Genomic DNA, 19,727 nt, shown 5'->3' with positions numbered 1-19,727 from the left:
CGCGTGTGTGTGTGTGTGTGTGTGTGTGTGTGTGTGTGGAATTAGACCCAGTCAAGGGTTTCCTTTAAATTCAATACTCCCAGAGTTACAGAATGTGATTTTATTTTGCCTACAAAATCGGTTTCTAGACGTATGGTAGCCTACTCAAATCATTTTCAGTTTTAGGGATTGAAAGACAGAGAGTGAATAAACGTGAATTTGTCCCAGACCCAGCAACCTAGAGGGATGGAAAAGTTCAGTGTATGCATGCACTGTCATCCCACAGATTGCAGCTCCTACATCATTACGGGAGAGGGAGAGAAAACTCCCATACCTGATGTATGCTGAGTACACCTAGGTGTAGGTAGGATGGCAAGTTTCACACAATCCATCTTTTATCAAGAATTACTTACTCTCAGTGTAAAATTTGGGACGAAGAAAACCAAGATATGTAAGTAAATATTAGTTTGGGTGCACTGTGTGTAAAAGACACAAGATGTCAGGACGCACCTACTCAAAATAAATACTCTTGGCTCCCCCTCCCCCGTTCAATGTATACCTCGCTTTCGCTTTCGCCTTTCAAAACTCTTCTTAATATGGAGGTCAAGAATCTTACTTCCGCCGAAAACGTGTTTATTTTCAGAGCAAAGTAAAACGTTTTATTTCATCCTGGTAATTCGATATAGCAGCATAAGCGCTGTTTAAAATAAATGTCATTTTAGAAGTTATGGGCTCTTGAACTTGAGATGCTTTGTGACGATAACGATTTAGCAAAATGACAACAAGAAGAAGAAAGGCTGGGGAACCAACAGCTCAGAAAAGGTATTATTTATTTTCTTTGTGATTCCTAACGTGTTTCAGACGTTCATGCTATGTTTCCTTTTGCAAACTGCAATAATGTCATTAACTGTCTTAAGATACCTCAATGTTTGAATTCTTATATCATTTTGTTATCTAGACTACAGGAGTAATCTAAGCCTACATGTATTTCTGTTCGTTCACAGATTTTTTTCTTGTATACATGTAATACATACACAACGCACAATACACAAATTATATTCACAAGCATTTCATGAATCGAGTTACTGGTAAATAATGTCCCTTAAATTCAAATAAGGGATTAGCATACATTTAGATCAAATACACAAAGTTTTGCTCAGCACTTGCATAACTAGACTAGAGATACAGGTACTAGTACAGTACGTACCTGTTCATGCATGTACATGTAGTTTTTGAATTAATATAAAATTTGTCCAGGGCACTGTTGGTAGTATTCTTATAAATATGTATCATGTGACCACTGTGCTTACTTTAAGTGTCCACGCGTAGTGAAATAAAGTCAGTGTGTATGCTAGTGACCTTCCAGTGCATTAGTATTCTGAGTAACAACAACAATATGACAAACACCTTGCACATTTCCACTTTTTTCTTTAGAGAAGCACATGTTCAGGAGGAAGAAGGAGACCGCCCTTATACAAGGGTTCTTCTGCAGGGTGCACTTGTTATTTGCTCATTACTAGTCATAAGGACTTTTGTTGATTTTGAGGAAAAAGAATATGGTCAGCTTGCCACAATAAATGAGGACATCCCTCATAGGTTCATTGAAGTTGGATGCTCATCAGATTATGACAAGGAAAAGGTAATGTTCAAAGGTAAGTGCTGTGATTGAATAACTTGCATTTTGGAAGCAGACTTGTTTATTTGTTGGTGCAATGTAGCATATTTGACAACATATAAGTTGTTTCATGTCACTAATCCTATCTATAATCAAGTGTGCCTCTGCAAATTAAAGAATAGAAAAAGGTAACCTGACTGAATATGATGTATAGATTAGATTAGATTAGATTAGCGTTGATTTCCAATCCAGGTTCCTACTGGATCCTCTTTATCGGACTCTTCCTCCAAAACTAACTTTTGGCTTCCGATGATGTTAATTTCGGACCTGAATATAATACTTGAATAAGATACAATTCGGTAAAATTGCAACTAACCAAATTTTATATTATTTGACAATGTTTCATTGTATGCAAAAATAAGGAAATTATTGCAAACAAATTTGTTGCAAAAGAAATACATGCACAACATTAACAAATTTTCTTGGTGCCTGTGTTCATGTTCTCTGGCTTCCCAACAGTTTTCAAACAACCTCTTTCCCAACCTCCAAATAACACTGTAAGGCTTCATTCACATGGAAAGTCTATTTTCTAAATTCTATTTTCTATTCGCAGTATGTCTTGTGATCACGGTCTGTGCCCTGAATATCCCGCGGCGTAATTACTGGCAACGATTTTGTGCAACAACAAGACGAAGAAGATGAAGAAGCTATACACACGACAGATACGAGTGCAACCATCATGATCCGATGGCAAGCGTATCAGAATCTCCTCCGAGCACAGCCGAGAATTAATTACAGCTTTATATAAGTAACTGGCTCGCGCTGCCAGTAATTACGCCGCGGGATATTCAGGGCACAGACCATGATCACAAGACATACCGCGAATAGAAAATAGAATTTAGAAAATAGACTTTCCATGTGAATGAAGCCTTAATTAATTTTTTGTACCATTTTTATTTATTTATTTTTTATTTATTTATTTATTATAATTATTATTTTTTTTTTTTTTTGCTGTGGGTATTTAAGGTCTCTTCCATATGAAAAGAAAAATGGAAATAAAAAGCATGGTGTGTGTTTTGGCATTTTTTAGGTTGTATTCCATCTATATGTGGAAGGGTCATAATGGACCACATAGTGACACGTGAGGAAGCAGCAAAATTACTAGAGTAGGTACATTTAACATGCCAAAATACGTTTGTCTGGTGATAATGAAAAGCAGCAGTTTTTTCAACAAAGATTTAACATATTTTCAAGAGTAATTCAAGTGAGTTAAGTAATAACTGTAACAGGGTTGCAAAAACAAAAAATGTCATCAAAAATATTTCTTATAAGTCATCATATTTCTCAATTTTTTTGTTTTGAACAAATAATTTCAAACAATTTTTGTTGTCCTGTTTGAAAATAATTTTGCATGAATTTTTTTATTTGGTAGTTATCAGTAGAATGCTTTTCTGAGACTTGTCTATATTGGCAACGAAAATATTTTGGTAGGAAATGTCATATGCACAGCACCTTCATAATCAACCAATTAGTTTAATCATTTTCTTAAGAATATCCACCATTCAAGTCATTCTGTTAGACTTAGTGTGTTGCACCTGCTTTAATCCCTTGTCTTTATTTGCAGTGTTGCCAAGAAAGGTCTTTCACTAGGAGGTTCCAATGGCGGAGTAAGTTCCACATAAATTATATTGTGTCTTCACTTGCTGTGGGACATATGCTTTATTAGAAATCATACCTAATCATCTTTTCATGAGTCACCTGGGTCAGCAGATATCTATAATAACAGAAACAGCTCGAAATCGAAAAACAAAACTTTTGAAAAATTTGAATGTTGCAAATTCTTTGATGCAACATTTTTCCAATGGAAACAGTGCTGTATTGATTTTACTTAAAAAAAAAAAAAAACACTGCACATGGTTGAGACACAAAAAATTCTTAGTTCATGCTTAATTTGACTCAAGTTCTAGTAGTTCTCTAGACTACTTGTGGTCATCACATGTTGACAAGTTCAGAGGCATGATTTGCTTTGATGAAGTGTCATAAGGCTAGGCTAGTAAGGTTTGGATTTCACTTGCTCAGCTAGAAAAGTACATGGTGTAAGTTGGTACAAGTGTATTTGGAATACTGGTAAAATATTACTGGTACATAACAGGAATACAGCATTGTTATACTATTGAAATTGCCAGATGTGTTTGTATTGGATCATTGCATGTAGTGCGTCTTACTTAGATGACATCTTTTCTCCTTGAATTTTTTTTCTTTACTTCTTATAACTCAGCAGGTGTGCCTCACTATTTCAAATGAAGTAAATAAAAATGAGAGTGGTAGAAACTTTTAAAGGTGAATGCAAAATTCACCAAGGGGTGAAAATACTGTGAAGTTGCCCATTGTAAAGTGGTCTATGTTGTGTCTATTTTTTTTTTTCAGGCTTCCATTCTTGATCTTCATTCAGGTGCTCTTTCAAAAGGAGACAAATTTGTGGATATTTTCAGGTATTTTTGCAATAATCAAAGAGTGGATGCTTTTTTTAAAGTATCTTTAGCTGCTTTGAAGTTGTGAGTTATAAACAGATATTGTATTTACCATAATACTATAACCCGTCAGATATGTTCAGATATAATCAGTTTAGTTTAGACTATGTAAAAAGTATAGATAATAATACCTGCAACAACCCTGGCCTCTGTATGAAAGTAGATTGCTAATTAAAAGATATCCATTGTGTTGGATTAAAGCATATTTCACATTTGAGATATTGGCTGAAATATGTTGTGCAATTTTTCTTAGTTTACAGAAAACCAAAAGCATCAACATATTTACTGAGGATGATTTCAAATTATATACGTAAGTTTGACCACATTCATTTCTTTTTTTACAATATGTGAACTTTGTGTTGTGATAGTAGTTATATCTATACAGAAGGTTAATCTTATGTACTTTGAATAAAAATAGAATTTATATATAGCTAAATAAATTAAATGTGAAAAATATAGTAATAAATGAAATAATGTTTTGTTTGTAATAGACAAATCGGAAGTTTTAACTTTTAAAAAAGAAGTTAGGCAACTTATCGCCAGAAAGCAAGGTTTTGCAAAAAACTAAAAAAAAAAAATTTGTTTGAAATTTGAGAGCAATTACCATAGCACAAATTTATCCTTCCTTTCAGGCGAGTGAAGGATCGTATCCAACACACTATAACAGCAGAGTTTGGCATCCCTAGAGAAAAACTGTTCCTCACAAATCCAACATTTTTTTCCCAGATGACAACAAAACCAGCCCAGACTGTTCATGATGAGTATTGGCATCCACATGTTGATAAGGTACAAATTAAAATTATTGTGTACTACATTCATGGTCTGTTTGTGCACTAAACATTACATGCTGAAGAAAAGCAGGCTATTTTCAGTTTTTAATGGGTTGTAATTTATTTCAACACTAAATGTCAATGAGTTCTGCAATGACTGGACCACTTGTTCTCTATCAATTCCCAAATGGAAAAAAATGCATTTATTAAGAAATTTATAGTAACTGTGCTGCCAAAGTACAAATACATATTGGTGTTCTACTTATTATGAACCTCCAAGTAAAATTATGTTTTAGAACATTCTCTAATTTAAAGGTTAAATTTGTCATTTCAGGAGACGTATGGATCTTTTCATTACACCTCTTTGCTCTATCTCTCAGAGTATGGCACAGACTTCAAAGGAGGGAGATTTGTGTTTGTAGACAAGGATATTAACAAGACAGTGGATCCAAAGCGTGGTACGTTCTTTAAACATGTAAATGTAGCATGAAAAAGAAGTCATATGAATGAATTATATCATAACAGTGATGCCTTAAGTCAGATGCTATGCATTTTTCCACAGATAATGATGCACATGCACCTTTAAACCATTTCTGCTGGTCATGGTTTCGTGCCTTTTCGTGGTGATGCACATGTGGGGTTAGCTCATTTTGGCTGGTCATGTGTGACTGTGCATGCATGTCATTATCTGCGTGTATCTGTGAATTATCTGTGAATTAAGAGTTTGCACACTTATAAACAATGTGCAATACACTGACTTTTTATAATTACTGAAATTATTATTCCAGGCCGTCTCTCTTTCTTCACTTCTGGTTCTGAAAATCTTCATTATGTGGAAAAATTGACCAGTGGTACAAGATACGCCATCACTGTCTCTTTCACATGTAATCCACAGCGAGCTATTGATGATCCAACATTGAGGTGAAGTTTGGTTAGGAGTTCAGAGATGAGACATATCTACTTGTTTACAAAATTGTCTATTTGAGGACAGCTTTAAAGCTCAGTTTTTTCCCCTACAGTTGTACCTAGGTTTTGATTTTTTTTTAAATCTTACCACTTTTATCTCCAGGGCAATAGCAGTAGTATTGTGCAACAGATATAAAAGCAGCAGGATCTTAAAACATTTTATTTATGGGGATGTTGATGCAAAAAAAATTCTGGATGGCTTCACCGGTTTTCTAATAGTGTCTGACTTTATCTAATATATACTGCAAATTTTTCACTTTGAGTAAATGTGCCATGTGTGAGCCATTACATCATTTGTTAAGAAAGGATGCAGTCTCTGATGCAAGTTAAGTTTATTCACAAAGACAAGGAGAATATTAGAGTCAATAAAATTTACATATGTGATCTCTTTACAATCTCAATGGTTGTAGTGCTCTCTTGTTAACACTGACATACCTGTGCTAAGGTAGGCACTTTCAAAGCAAGTAGAGGTACTAGTACTTCTGTTGCATAAAATTAAATGTAACATTTGCATTGTGTGGTGCTGTTAAAAGGACAACTTTTTCACCCCTAAGTATGCAAGGGTATGACAGGGTAATGTCACTTTCTGGTCATTTTCAGTCATTTTTGTGCATGTTGATCATTAAGGGGTTAACAAGGGATGCAGGTATTATCAGCCGGGTTTTGACATCACTGTTGCAAGTGTTGATCTCCCCATTACCACGGCAGAGAGTGCCAAACACAAGTGACATCTCTGCATTAATAGGTATTAACAGTGGCAGAGATCTATATCCTGCATCTCTCAATTACCCCTGATGAGATCAAAGTGCACGGAAAATGAAAATTATCCATTTTTTTCTTACTTTTGTGATACGTGTCTATCATTGTGAATCGTGCTAAAAGATCCATGTTTTCTTTCTTCATAAAATGTGGAACTCCTTCAGCTTGTGCATAATAGTAGAGTTAGTAGTCACTTTGTGCATAGTATTCACAACCAGATGCTATGCACTGGTTTCATGAAATGAGAAAGTATAGTAGAGTTTCAGGAATTTGTTGGTATTTCTTGATAATGATAGAAAATTCTTAGTGACGTTACTTTTGTAACCTCATTTATATGCATTTTTGTTGTATTTTCTGTCCCAGGAAGTGTATGAAATAAATTTTGACCATTTTGAAAGTCCAGTGTTACCTTTGTCTTTATATTTCTATTTGAAATACAGGTGGTACATGTACCTGTACATGTAGTATGTTATGGCAATGGTTTGCAAATAATTTATATGATTAATTCTAAAGATGTGGATATTGGTATTCAAGCCTATAAAATTAACTCTCAAGTCAAAAGACGATAAGTTAATTATTGCTTAATTCTTTTGTTTGTTACAACACTTGCATATCTCCATATGGTTTCGACGAAGCAGATTTTCGATTAGAATGTGCTAGTTGAGACAAACACAATCACAAAGCTTGGTCGCAGTCAATTTCATACCAGTGAAGACAAATAATTAACTAATATGATAACAGCAAGGTTTATTATCCACGTTTATTTTCACGTTGTATTCAGGGAGTAGGGCTATTGAAAATGCAAATAACAGACTGATGCCTCACGTCGAAAACTGAACGTGCATTTTTGTCACACTGTCAATTATAATACGTTTCTATTTTCTTGTCTTTGGCATCTCTTCTGACGTCACCCGGTGTAGTCCAAAGATCTTGAGAAAAACGTGCAGACGATCGGGCTATATTGAATTTCCAGAGCTATTCTGTTATGTTTATGAATATTTTCTAGAATGTCCTGGGGCAAAGGTCCAATCGATGCCCATTCTAATGTCTGAAAACTTAGCAGCTTGTTGCTGCTGAATCTATAGCTAATCGTAAATCTATACTGGCTTCTTATAAGCTGTTAAAGCGTTTCCCCTTTAACCCCTGGGTTTGTTCAGTAAATACGGAGAAACCTCAATAAACGTGCAATATTTGTACAGCTATAACCGCGGACACATCCTAGCGTAAGCTGAAGAGCGAAAATAAAAACAAAAGCCAAAGAATTCCGATAGTTCTATTGAAGTTTGCTCTTCGATTGGTATTGTTTGTGCAGTAAGGATAGCTTGTGACTTTCCCGCTAACCATCGCCACAGATCGCCCTCCGTGGTTTCACAAGGACCTTTAAAGCTGTAGACAAACATAACCGAAGTGGCCTGTCACTTTTCAACTGGTGTAGCACAGTAACAGAAGAATATTACAACACCGGTAAGTAACTTTGAAAATTGTCAGCAAATTTGCTTGATTTTTCGATTTAGCTTACAGCCAAAATATTGCTTTCACGTATATACAGTGTGCTTTACCCTATTTTACGCTCTCCATGTATCTAAAGTTAGTTTCTGAGCCATATAAAGTAGCGGGTTCTTGTTAGCATTAGTGCCATTGACGGTGCACCTCATTAAAACGACATCGATCTTCACGGGGACGTTCATTTTATATGTTGTAACAGACTCCTTTTAAAAACGAATTGTCTAGCATTTTGTAGTAAACTGAATACCTAAAATTATTTACCGTGTTTGCATTCGACCTTGCCATTCATAATACGGCTTTATAGCTTTTAAATTTGACCTGTTTATAAAACTTATTTATAATAAAAAATTGGGTGTGTTTTTTGGCTAAAACTGAATACCTAAAATTATTTACCATGTTTGCTTTCGACCTTGTCATTCATAATACGGCTTTATAGCTTTTTAATTTGACCTGTTTATAAAACGTATTTACAATAAAAAAATTGGGCGTGTTTTTTTTTTTTTTTTTTTTTTTTTTGGCTAAAAAAAACGAATTATTTCACGATTTGCTATTCTAAATTTTGTACTGCCAAGGCCTATTTTAAACAAGCACATATTTTGTCATTGCCTTGATGATATCAAATAAATTAAAATTTTAAGTCAAAATGTCCTTGAACTCAATTTTACAATCAACATTCCTTTCTAATACATCAAAAATCGAATTGGTCGTGGATGAATGGGCTGGGTCGATCAAATATTCCGTCTGATCAACTTTGGCCAGTAGCAACCAACTTCTGCTCTGGTAAGAACTATTATTCCATCTTAATAAATATTTTTCTCTCTCTTTCTCTCTTTTCTCAATGGAAATGAAGTCCTCGTTATTTTTATCGAGAGGCGCGAATAAAACGGGGGTTTGGCGCTGTTCACTATTAACCTTGAAGTAAAACCCCTGAAATAATTTATGTAATAGCACTTGACCCATAGGTATTACGAGTTACCACTTCGATTTCTTTTTATTTCCCTAAACCAAAATGATAAATAATGAATGGTGTTCAGATGTTTGACTAGCGCTGGTCAAATAGAAAACGCACGTCGATGTAACCGACCAGCTTCTATTAACTGCATGTACTACTATAGTAGGGAATTGCAAACAGCGTTTTAATTATGAATTTTGAGTTAGAAGTCATTGAAGGTGTCATTTTTGTGTCAAATCGTATTTGCATTTTTCGGGAAACACACACACATATACTGGTTTGTACATTATAACAAAACCGATCAAGTCTTTTCCCACTGCGCGGCTTTCTTTTGAAATATTTCGAGGCAAACGTTAATCCTGTTTGGTTAGTACGGTAAACAGTATGTGACAAACCAGGAATAGGTGGCATTTCCTTACTAGGGCTTCGGTAACAAAACCGCCAGTTGATGTACGGTGTTCTGAAAAAAAAAACACCCATGATTTTGGATGGAGATACTACAGCACATAAACTTGTACTGGGCGGCTGGACTGTGTACGCATGCCCCGTGTGAGCTGGTGATATGATATTCAATACTCGGCTATCTTAAATCAATTCTCCTCACGTCCCGCAGTTTGCCCATGTTGGAGATGATACAAGGTACTGTGGCACATTAGGTGGAATATAACAAACACTCGCAGCGGACAATAATTGAGGAATACTACTGCGCAAACGGTGCTCGTTTATCCTGAGATTTTGGCATTTTTCAACGCTGTTTGTCATTCAATGAACTTGGATCAAGTGGAAGTAACCATGCATACAGTACAGGGGTAGCTGCTGTCTTAAAGTTGAAAACGCGCGCCATGGCTCCCTTCGCTTGTTCCTCCGATGGCAAGGTATACACTACATGCGATTGTTACCGAGATTTTGGCTAGTTTGCACCCGTAGCCACAAGTAAGTACCAAAATGTCACAAATGTCGCCTTCTCTGTTAGAAGAACTACAGAAGGGGAACGAAGCCCCGGGACTGTTTCAGAGTAAACGGTCCAATTTGAACATGCTTGTCAACTCTCAGGTATTGGCGCACCTACAAAGTCTTCACGAGCAAGCCAAGGAGGAGAATGAAGAAGTATGCGAAGAAGGGACGACAGAAGAGGTTTTGGCTGACCGGGAGCAACTAATGGAAAGGATCAATAACTATAATCGACGCGTCGCCCTTGAAGCTTTTAAAATTCGTCTTGTAGAGGAGGTATGTCTCATTGTTACAGCTATGTTTTCCTTTAAATTTTAAACTATTCATTCTTTTATTATTTTGAATATTTAAATTCAATTTGACATTAAAAGCCTCTTTTTAAAAAATTCAAATTTCTTGTTGGATACCTGCAAGTCAGAATTCATAAACACTCGAAAAATGGTTGTAAAGTTTTTTCCTTATATAAGTTATATTCAACACCGAATAAGGGCGTCTAACAAATGTATGTTGCGTGTAAAGGAGTAACTCTTTTATTTGTTATTCTATCGACAGTGTTTGAATGCCAGCATTCATAATGGGGTGCAATTCTATCGAAATGATCAAATTACTAACAGAGCACTTGAAATTATAATGAGAGGTAGCTCTTGTGTTCAAATTCATGTCGAGCATCAGGTCCTGTCGAGTGACACCGAAGCCAGCATAATCTGTGTTATCAATTCATTTAGCCTCCTTCTTACTTTTGCACTTGAAATCTGGTATTGCATTTTTTTCTTTTCAAATTCAGCCAGAGCGCATACAGACTTTTGAATTCACTGTCGTTCTTCTCTTCACATTTTCCATTTCTTTTCCTTCTTGAACTTTTTAACGGGACCCAAAGGGGTAGGAAAGGTTGATAGACAAGAACAAATGATATAATCATTTTGTCTTTAATTCAATAAGTTCATCTTAATACAAGTATTGCTGCGTATTAAGATGAACTTATTGAATTAAAGACAAAATGATATAATCATTTTGTCTTTAATTCAATAAGTTCATCTTAATACGCAGCAATACTTGTATTGATACTCCTGTTCGAGACTGTATATTTAAATTAAGTGAAATGCAAGGGTCGGCTGAAATATAGGGAACAGAAACTTGTATTTCATGGGTTAAAAATCAGTTAGCAGCTCGAGGGCTCGAGGTTCGACGAGTACTGGAATACTATCGATGGCGCAGGAATAATTCGCTCTGTATTATTTCACTCAAAAATGCCATGAACAGCCCCTTTAATGGTGGCAAAAATATATCACTGCTTTAGTTACAGCGATCCTAGACCGTTGGTAACGAATCAAACAGATCCACCTCTTTTTCAACGACAATGTTAATAACACATTGAGCTCGGTATATACAGGTAATGTATATATATGTTATTTCTGTCTCGAAAACCGGTAGCGCGATCCGATCTATCGGTGAATTCGGGATCCTTCGGTACCGCTTCTGGTAGTTGGGTAGGTCTGATTATTCATAATTTTCAGTCTTGCTATATGCGCCTATTGTCACTTATTTCATGATGAGAAAATTGCAGATATAATTACTTACAAAAGAGTTCATGTCTTAACTGCTATCAACTTCTTGCGCTGAGGAAAAGTGACCATGAAGTCTGTGCAGGGAAAAGTGTGTCTACGTGGGACTTCATTGACTCACCTTGATACAGTGGACATAAATTACTATTGGTTTTTGCCAACAATACGTTCAACGCACAACCGCACCTTAATTGAATATTTATTTTATCTGTTTATCTTCATGGGTTACTTAATTAACGCTCACAGTTGCTATTGGCTTTAATTGACCGTGATTAGCAAGGCCATTGTAAATTAATCGACATTTTATTTCTACACGCTTGAAGTGGACGAATGAACTTCTGGCAGAATGCTAGTTACACTAGAATGGCGTTGTCCCTCTTACACGCATGGTGCAATAATTTCTATATTTTTATTCTTTTAGACACAAGATAATAAGTTGGATCACATCTTTGAGGGAGTTCTACGGTTTTACTATGCCAGAGGACAAGAAAACTTGACCAAGGCTGTTAAGTTAACAAATAAGACTACTGTGGATAGTTTGCTTCCTGAACTAATAGAGAAGTTCAACATCAACAACCACAGTGACTGTAGTGATTCCACTCACCACTTGCACGTTGTGCTTGACGGAGGTAAGGCACAGTTATGTAATTGTACAGTAAAATTACATGTGGCAGTGTATCTTTAAAGCAAGTTAGGAAAGTCTAAACGATAACAACACCGAGGCCCTTCCATAATATATTAGGCTGAATTATTTCTAGACCCTCAAGTTGTATTTTATTGTGCTTGCAAGTGCGTGCATAAAATATGAATCTCTAGCAAGTAGCCTACATGTGCATATAGTACTTGAAGCTCCGTATATTTTATTATCTGAAAGAGATAAACTTATACTGCCACCTTAGTGGGATTGTTGTGCACCTTTCTTTTCAATCTGTCGCAGAGGGTCTGCCCAGGTGACGGCTGATGATAGGTATTGTTGTGTCAATATTTGATATCGCGGCTTCTATACACTCTGCGATGCTAGTGCTCAGGTCTTTTCCCCAGTGCTATAGTTGTATATACACACCTGGAAGATTACTCTATCAAAGAGTATTCAAAGGCGAGAATAGTTTATATCGACAGCTATAAAGGTGAATTGGAAACGATACAAATGCTTAATATCCCTAGGGCCTTGGCACCATACCTGTACTACAGTACATAAAGGGAAACAGAGAGGACTTGGTTAATGATGAAGAGGTGGCTCTTATGCCCATAAACACAGGTGAATCAAAGATGTCCATTTGGAGGTGGAATTCTCGACCCAATACACCACACGCCTCTGGTTAAACAGAGCAAATGTTGCCGTTTGTTTCTGCCATTGTAGCATTTAAAAGGCAAAATATTATTTTAAAAAATCTTTCAAAAAAGGGAAATCCAAACAACGTACAGCGAGAGGTCGGTTCTTTTTCTTACTTCACGTATTTCGGAGATTTTCGAATGAAGGTGGGGTTTAAAGTGACACAGGGAGTCTCTGTTCTAAAAGGTGATAAATTGGTGGTATGTATGGGATTTTACCACAGTGTGTAAGCAATTGCACATGCAATGTTGTTTTCTCCTCATTCATCACTTGATTTGAATCAAATTTTGAATCAAACAAATGTAAATAAAGAAAGATATACACGAATTTGATTTACTTTAATGATACAACTGACACAAGATTTCCATTTTTCCACACACAGTGTAACCAAAGCAACCAAACAATTCTCTTAAACATTTTTATCTCACAAAAAATAGATTGTCATGTGCAACGTTATGACAACTGTTCGTATTGGCAAAAAAAAAAAAGGATTTTCCTGGGGAAAGCGATGATTTCCCGTACTTACCAATAGTTATTGAATCCATTCCGACACCAAAGTAATAGTCCATGGCTTTTTAAAAGTTTTTTTAATAATTTCTAAGAGATTACTACGAAGGTATAGCCATGTATTAAGGTTGCCGTGGTCTGATGATAAGCACAGGTTTCATAATAATTGCGATAACTGCTGTTCTGGTGGTTGAATGGAATTTATTATATTTCTATGATTTTTTTACAATGTTTTTATCGTGATATATGAATATCATACGAACAGTTGTTAACCCTTTAAGCAAAGCGTTCAACTGGTGTACGCTTACAAAACCATTAAGAAAGTGCATATTTTACAGCATATAAAAGTGCACCAAGGCGAGGTGACTTGCCCTCGTTACAGGTGCAACTTGTTGGCGCCTAGCTATTGTTTAAAAAAAAAGACCCCTCTATCAGAATGGTGTGTTTTTAAAGATTTTTTTCTGGAGGATCGATAAAATCAAGTGAGAAATAAATATCGGGCTTTTGTATGATGTACTAGTTTTCGAGACATTAATAAAAAGAAGCAATGGAGCATTTCTGGAGCCGATCCAGTAAGAAATTAGTCTATAATAAGTACTATTTTAGGATGGCTGTAAGAGAACGCAAAGAGTTATATTGACTAGTACATAGCAATTTGTAAGTGCTGTATTAGTACGCATTTCTAACTTCATTACGATTTAATATTTTTATATATTTCAAACGAAAAAGGGTTATTGCTTGGTGCTAGTGAGGCTGCCATTTTTCTGTATGCACATGCACTAACACGCGTGCCTGCCTGTCCTTACTTTAGATGTTTACGCAGCTCAGCTTACCCAATTTTATACATAAATAAGACTGAAATTTTCAAATAGCTTTCCACTTAACCTTATACCAATTGGATAATTGTCCAAGTTCGTTTTTCTCTTTCTTTAGGTGTCAGGGTTTTTCTTTCAATCCTAATGATCCAGAGCATGTTTTGCTGTAATGTTAGATATATACGGGTTGGGCAGACCTATAACCTGAATACAAAGTACATGATAATGTTGATGACAACCTATAGATTTAGTGATTTATCTTCCCCTCGGGCATTCAGAACCGTAATATATGTGATGTTTGTTCGTAAATGGACTAACTTACATCAGAAATAAACAGCTGATTGGCGTCACCAATCATGCAGAGATGAATTGACAATTAGACAAAACATAAATAAATATCTTTTTAAAGTAGTGACGTAATAGTGACGTCTTGTGACTTAAATTTAACTATATAAATAATATAAACAACATCAGTTCTGAACGTGTCTCAGATGTGTCTCATTTAGACTGTTTAACTTATAATGTTACACCAGTCTTGCATGCATCCCCGAGATGGCATTTTGTATAATGAACACGTATTGCCTACAGTAACGAGAGGCTGTTGGATGGTACATTAATGACTAGGAATTAATTGCTGGATTTTATTCTCTCTTTTTACAACACACAGTCAGTCATATTATTTATTAGCTGTCGTTTGTCTAGTTAAAGGCGTGTAAGTAGGTCTACAAATTGCCCATGTTCAGCATTCCGAACGAAGTTTGTTGATGAGATATTCAGCATCTACTCTGTAAACATTGAAAGATATTGTCAAGTACGTATATATGACAACTCTTTCCACGCAGAATTGAATTTTGTCTTATCCTAAGACCTTACTCGCGCTAGTTATGCTCGTTGTCCGTTTACTCTTAACTTTTCTGTTTTAGACGAAATTCGACTAGAACACGAGGACACTCCTCTGGACCTAGCACTGAACGCTAAATCCACGCCAAGATTTGTTCTCCGTCTGGCGTCCCCCGAGGCCATGAAGGAGCCTCAGGGAGAGGTGACGCTAGCAGACAATGAGGCCATCAAAGTAAACGAAAACACTGATCATGAATACGGAAGGCGTCCTTCTCCAGATTTAACATCTGGTCTTGCAAATAAATCTAAATCCAAATACAGGGATAAAACCATTATTACTGAGAATGGTGGAAAAATAGAGCAAATTGTTGAAGAGAAAATTTCGGGCAACAAAATTGGAAGCAGGCGGCATAAACGGCGCTCCTCCAAAAGCAATATGGAAGACGAGAATGGCCATTTGGACGTCGAATCGTCACCAAAGTCCAAATCAAATGGACATCCACCGCAACAGGGTCCTGCTGCTCTTCTAATATCAATGCGTCGAGGACGAGTAAAGCGAGATCAAAGCATGGAGCGGGAGAGGACCGAGAGAGGTCGCTCCCCTTCTCGAGAGCGGATGCGTCGTAGCTACAGGGCCGCAAAGGACCTCCTACAACGGACTTTTAGTTTGAGAAAACGGGAAGATATAAAGACTCAAACAGAGCTCTCTGTCGAAGAATGCTCGCCTGGAGTTTTAAAAATATTTGGTGATTCCATTTGTCCTGGAGCCAACTATAAAAGTGTGCTGGCTTCCACAAAGTCCACGGCTCAGGAGCTTGTAAAAGAGGCTCTGGAGCGCTATGCACTTCCGCAGTCAGAATCCTCACGCTACGTTTTATGTGACGTGGTTGGCAAACTGAGCGACGTCTCTATAATTGACTCAGAAAATCAGGTGGAAAACGTGTGGACTACAGAATGTTTCCGTGTTATCGGAGACAGCGAAAGACCTCTTATTTTACAGTCATTATGGAAACCTACCGAGGGATATTCCCGCCGATTTGAGATTCGTCTTCGTGAAGAGGTTTCACTTCCTGGCGAAGTGGATAACATAACCAGTGCACTCAATGCAAATGCAAGGAAAATGGAAATTGCCCGAACCTGTCCCGAGGCAATTCCCGTAGAAGATATCCGGAAACATTCTAGGAGCGTGAGCACCTCGCTTCTCGAGTCGCAAGCTTTGAACTGTGATGCCAATAATGAACACAACCATACCCCTACCGACGACTATAATGACAGCACAAAACCTCTCGAGTTTAGCTGGTTGGACAGTCATCCCCCAACGGCTTATCCATTTCTCATTACCTTACGGGGCTATAATATGCTCCAGGATTCCCTAGTTTATCCCCTAGCGGAACAGGTAGTTATGATAGGCCGTGGTACGGACGATGCTAGGAAAACTGACATATCTCTGCACGCACCGGATGTTAGTTTACAGCACTGCTGGATGATAAGAAATCCAACGCCGTCAGAGAGTGACATAGTGTCCGTTGATCCACTGGCGGACGCTTTCGTGGCTATAAACAACTGTCCAGTGTCATCTTTGACAAATATCAAGCAGGGTGATTTGCTGTCCATTGGGGAGCACTATGTCTTCCTATTCAAAGACCCAACCACAGGTGAGGAGATCCCCCGGAATGTGCCGTGGTTGACGACCAAACCGGATCACGCGCCTGCTGCTGGTAATGCGCCACACAGTGCGTCCGCAGACAGCGAATCCGACACTAGCTCCGACGTACGTACCGACATGAAATCGGAAAGAAAATCTAGGAGCAAGACCAGAAAAAGAAGAGACCCGAGGAAGGAGCCGAAGCAGACACAACGGGAGACAGAATATAAACGAGATACAACAAAACTGAAATTACCTTTCAAACAGAAAAAAGAAGACGAGCTTCTGCAACGGATTCTCCATTTGTGTAATGCGACGGACGATATTTTTCCTCTGTGCCCTGCTTACTTGTTTGTGATGGCTGTGGATTACTATGCAATGAAGTTTGACAAGTATATCGTCAGGAGTTTAGTGCAGAAGATAGCAGGTCTTGTACAGCAGGAGGCTTGGGTAAGTTTTCTATTGCACTTGAATGTCTCTCGAAGGCAGTCCACAATTCGACGTAGATCATTTGTATAAAGATCACTGTTGCACGCTTTAGTTTTATGGTGCGGGTGCACATTCTTAGTTAAGATCATTCGAATGAAAATAAGTGTGGCACGTTTTAGTCTCGCTGGGTATTGGTCTCAGTGACGTAAGTAGCGGTCAAAATGATGTAGAAATCGGTGCTATAAACAAAGGTAGGCCTACTTATTGATGTAGAAAATATCCGTACAGGTCAGAATGACCAAAATGGTGCAACCAAAGCATTTCATGTAGGGAATGGGAGGGTTACGGTTGGTTGTGCTAACGGCAAATAAAAATACTGAGATGTGGACATAGACCGCTTGAAAACGGGTCAACCTAGTATAGGTTAAATATGAAAACTGTACTGTCACGTGCATTTTCCCTAACACACAATTGTGATATATCATGTTATATGTGTATCGAGCAGCACTGACGTCATTGTATTCATATTTCAACAAGTGTCAAATTTTGAACTAAATATCTCTACACGTATTTATGTCTTATGCGATGCCCTGAGTGACAAAGTGGAATTTGCATTGAAGTTCCAAAGATAGTCTGTACTGGTTCAAGAGCAGCTAATGCAGTACGTGTTCTGATAATTCTGCCTTCTGTAGCCCAAAATGTCCTTCAATTATTTCAGAATAAAACAAAGTTGTTGGCGGATCGTCATGGAGAATTGTAAGTATTTGAGTGTTTTTTCGATGAATTTTATTAAAATATTATTGACACGATCAGTGATCAAAATACAAAGAAAGCAATTCCTAACATATCAATACTTTTTCTTTTGATGTTCAAAACTTTGCCCTTTTACCTGTGATAACCTTGTTTTGAAGAAAATCCCCCTGTGTATATTTTAATTTATTTTCATCTGCAGCGGTTCGACATATAGAGAGAGCATCACGGTGATAATAAATACCTAGGCATTGTTTATTGCTTATTTTACGTCTCTTGTAACACTGACCTTGGATTAATTGCATTTTAATTTTTATTCTTTGAGTGCAATATGTTTAGATCTAGACTAATATTTATTTAATGCATTTTGAACCTTTTTTTTAATTTTTTTTTGTAGGAAGAAACGGTCTTTTTAAAATACTTTTTTATGATTGTTCTAAATCTGTAGGCTTTCCACTCAGGAGGGTGCAACAGACAAAGATCTCTTTCGTGATCTCAGGGGCATTGTTTACTGGATGTCGAACGCTCTGGAAATGTTAAACTTTTTCAAAAAGAACCTTCCCAACATGATGATGGAGCCGTGCGACAAGTTGCAGGCGCGGACTCGTGTGGCCCCGGAGAAAGTAGACGAGGAGATGTTGGCTGTGCTTGAGGAGGTTGTTATGTACACATTTCAACAGACAGTCTACTATCTCACTAAGGTATCACATTTGTTACCCCCCCCCCCCCCCACTTTTTTTATGGGGAGTTAACTTTATCTTTTAAGATTATTAAAATAAGTATCATAAAAGTTTTTTGTGTGTATGTTTGAAACGCTACTACGATATGTTATTTCACACATTCTACACCCTCCTTCTCTCCCTCCCTCCCTCCCTCTCCCCTCTCCTATTTTCCTCGTCCTTTCCTATTCTGTTTCATGTATGGCCCAGTTTAGCCATGTCACATATCATGACATATATGACCTTTCTACCGCCAATAGTGTGCCAACGTACACGTGGTCAGTCAATTTCCTTCTAGCTATCTTCAAAGAATAGCTTATTGGCTTCGATTTCTTTTTGGTCATTTGTGATTAACCCTGACTCTAACCATAATGGTATTTACACGTCCCGTTAATTAGCCCCTGATCTCAATCAAAAGCCATTGAACAGCTTCAAAATTGCTGTTTAGCTTCCATTCCCACATTTAGGCCATTCAAGTGTACTGGTGTTCTGTTGGAATTCTTTTATACTTTAGAATTCACATCGGACAATTAATTTATAGATTATAGCATTTCTCTGTTTGTGCAAGTCCCTTCCTAGCTTTAACGAATTATTCGCCAATTGTATGGCGGTGAATTAAAAACTGATCGGTTATTGGTTCGCACACTCCCTTTAATATTGTCTGCAGCTCTGCGTGCAAACAGCGAATTATTTCCATTAACTAATTTGTTGTTCTAGTTTGCAATTGGTTATTATTGCACCGGTTCCTCAAAAACACCGCTCTTCCACTTGTGCTTTTTTAGCTTTAGTAAACTTTCATGATTCAACAAATCGGGCAGTTTACACACTTCTTTATAGTATGGCGCAACTGGAACCAATATACCGAACCCAGGTTGGGGCTCAATTGATCCGTTGAGGGGGTGACTAGATACTTTGACCCTTGCGTATATTCTCTACATGCAGCGTTGCATATCGTTTTGACTTAAAAAAAACGATTTTCAAAAAGCTAAAAAGTTACAAATCCTGTTGACGCGTAGAGAATCAGGGTATTTACATTTAAAGGAAACCCCGTCCCCAGAAAGCCCACGCTCACGCTTTTGCCATGGAAAATTATAGTAA

The 19,727-nt window shown here is 37.2% G+C and overlaps 2 protein-coding genes across 5 annotated transcripts in view; both read left to right on the top strand.

The window, feature by feature from the left end:
* Positions 1-570: 570 nt before the first annotated feature.
* On the top strand, positions 571-7,017 carry LOC106169631 (2-oxoglutarate and iron-dependent oxygenase domain-containing protein 3-like). The gene is made up of 9 exons (XM_013549156.2): positions 571-801; positions 1,414-1,631; positions 2,685-2,760; positions 3,219-3,261; positions 4,022-4,086; positions 4,379-4,435; positions 4,758-4,911; positions 5,230-5,353; positions 5,684-7,017. The coding sequence occupies exons 1-9, from the start codon at positions 755-757 to the stop codon at positions 5,818-5,820; spliced, it is 921 nt and encodes a 306-aa protein (XP_013404610.1). The 5' UTR covers positions 571-754; the 3' UTR covers positions 5,821-7,017.
* An 800-nt stretch (positions 7,018-7,817) lies between these two features.
* The window catches only part of LOC106169618 (ras-associating and dilute domain-containing protein), a 17,974-nt gene continuing 6,064 nt past the window's right edge, over positions 7,818-19,727 (top strand). Inside the window, exons 1-5 of one of the 4 annotated variants that reach the window (XM_087004688.1) lie at positions 7,818-8,084; positions 12,013-12,220; positions 15,170-17,181; positions 17,879-17,916; positions 18,359-18,611. In XM_087004688.1, coding sequence (XP_086860814.1) covers positions 15,268-17,181; positions 17,879-17,916; positions 18,359-18,611 — 2,205 coding nt within the window. In that variant the 5' untranslated portion in view covers positions 7,818-8,084; positions 12,013-12,220; positions 15,170-15,267. Of the gene's footprint in view, positions 8,085-8,878; positions 10,306-12,012; positions 12,221-15,169; positions 17,182-17,878; positions 17,917-18,358; positions 18,612-19,727 lie in introns of those variants that run through there. The other 3 variants (XM_087004689.1, XM_013549132.2, XM_013549131.2) reach the window with 3 other exon arrangements.

The sequence above is a fragment of the Lingula anatina genome, chromosome 2 (genome assembly GCF_051362555.1).
Source record: "Lingula anatina isolate TDL-2025a chromosome 2, LinAna3.0, whole genome shotgun sequence".
NCBI classification, from domain to species: Eukaryota; Metazoa; Brachiopoda; class Lingulata; order Lingulida; family Lingulidae; genus Lingula; species Lingula anatina.
This window is presented reverse-complemented; position numbering and strand designations above follow the sequence as displayed.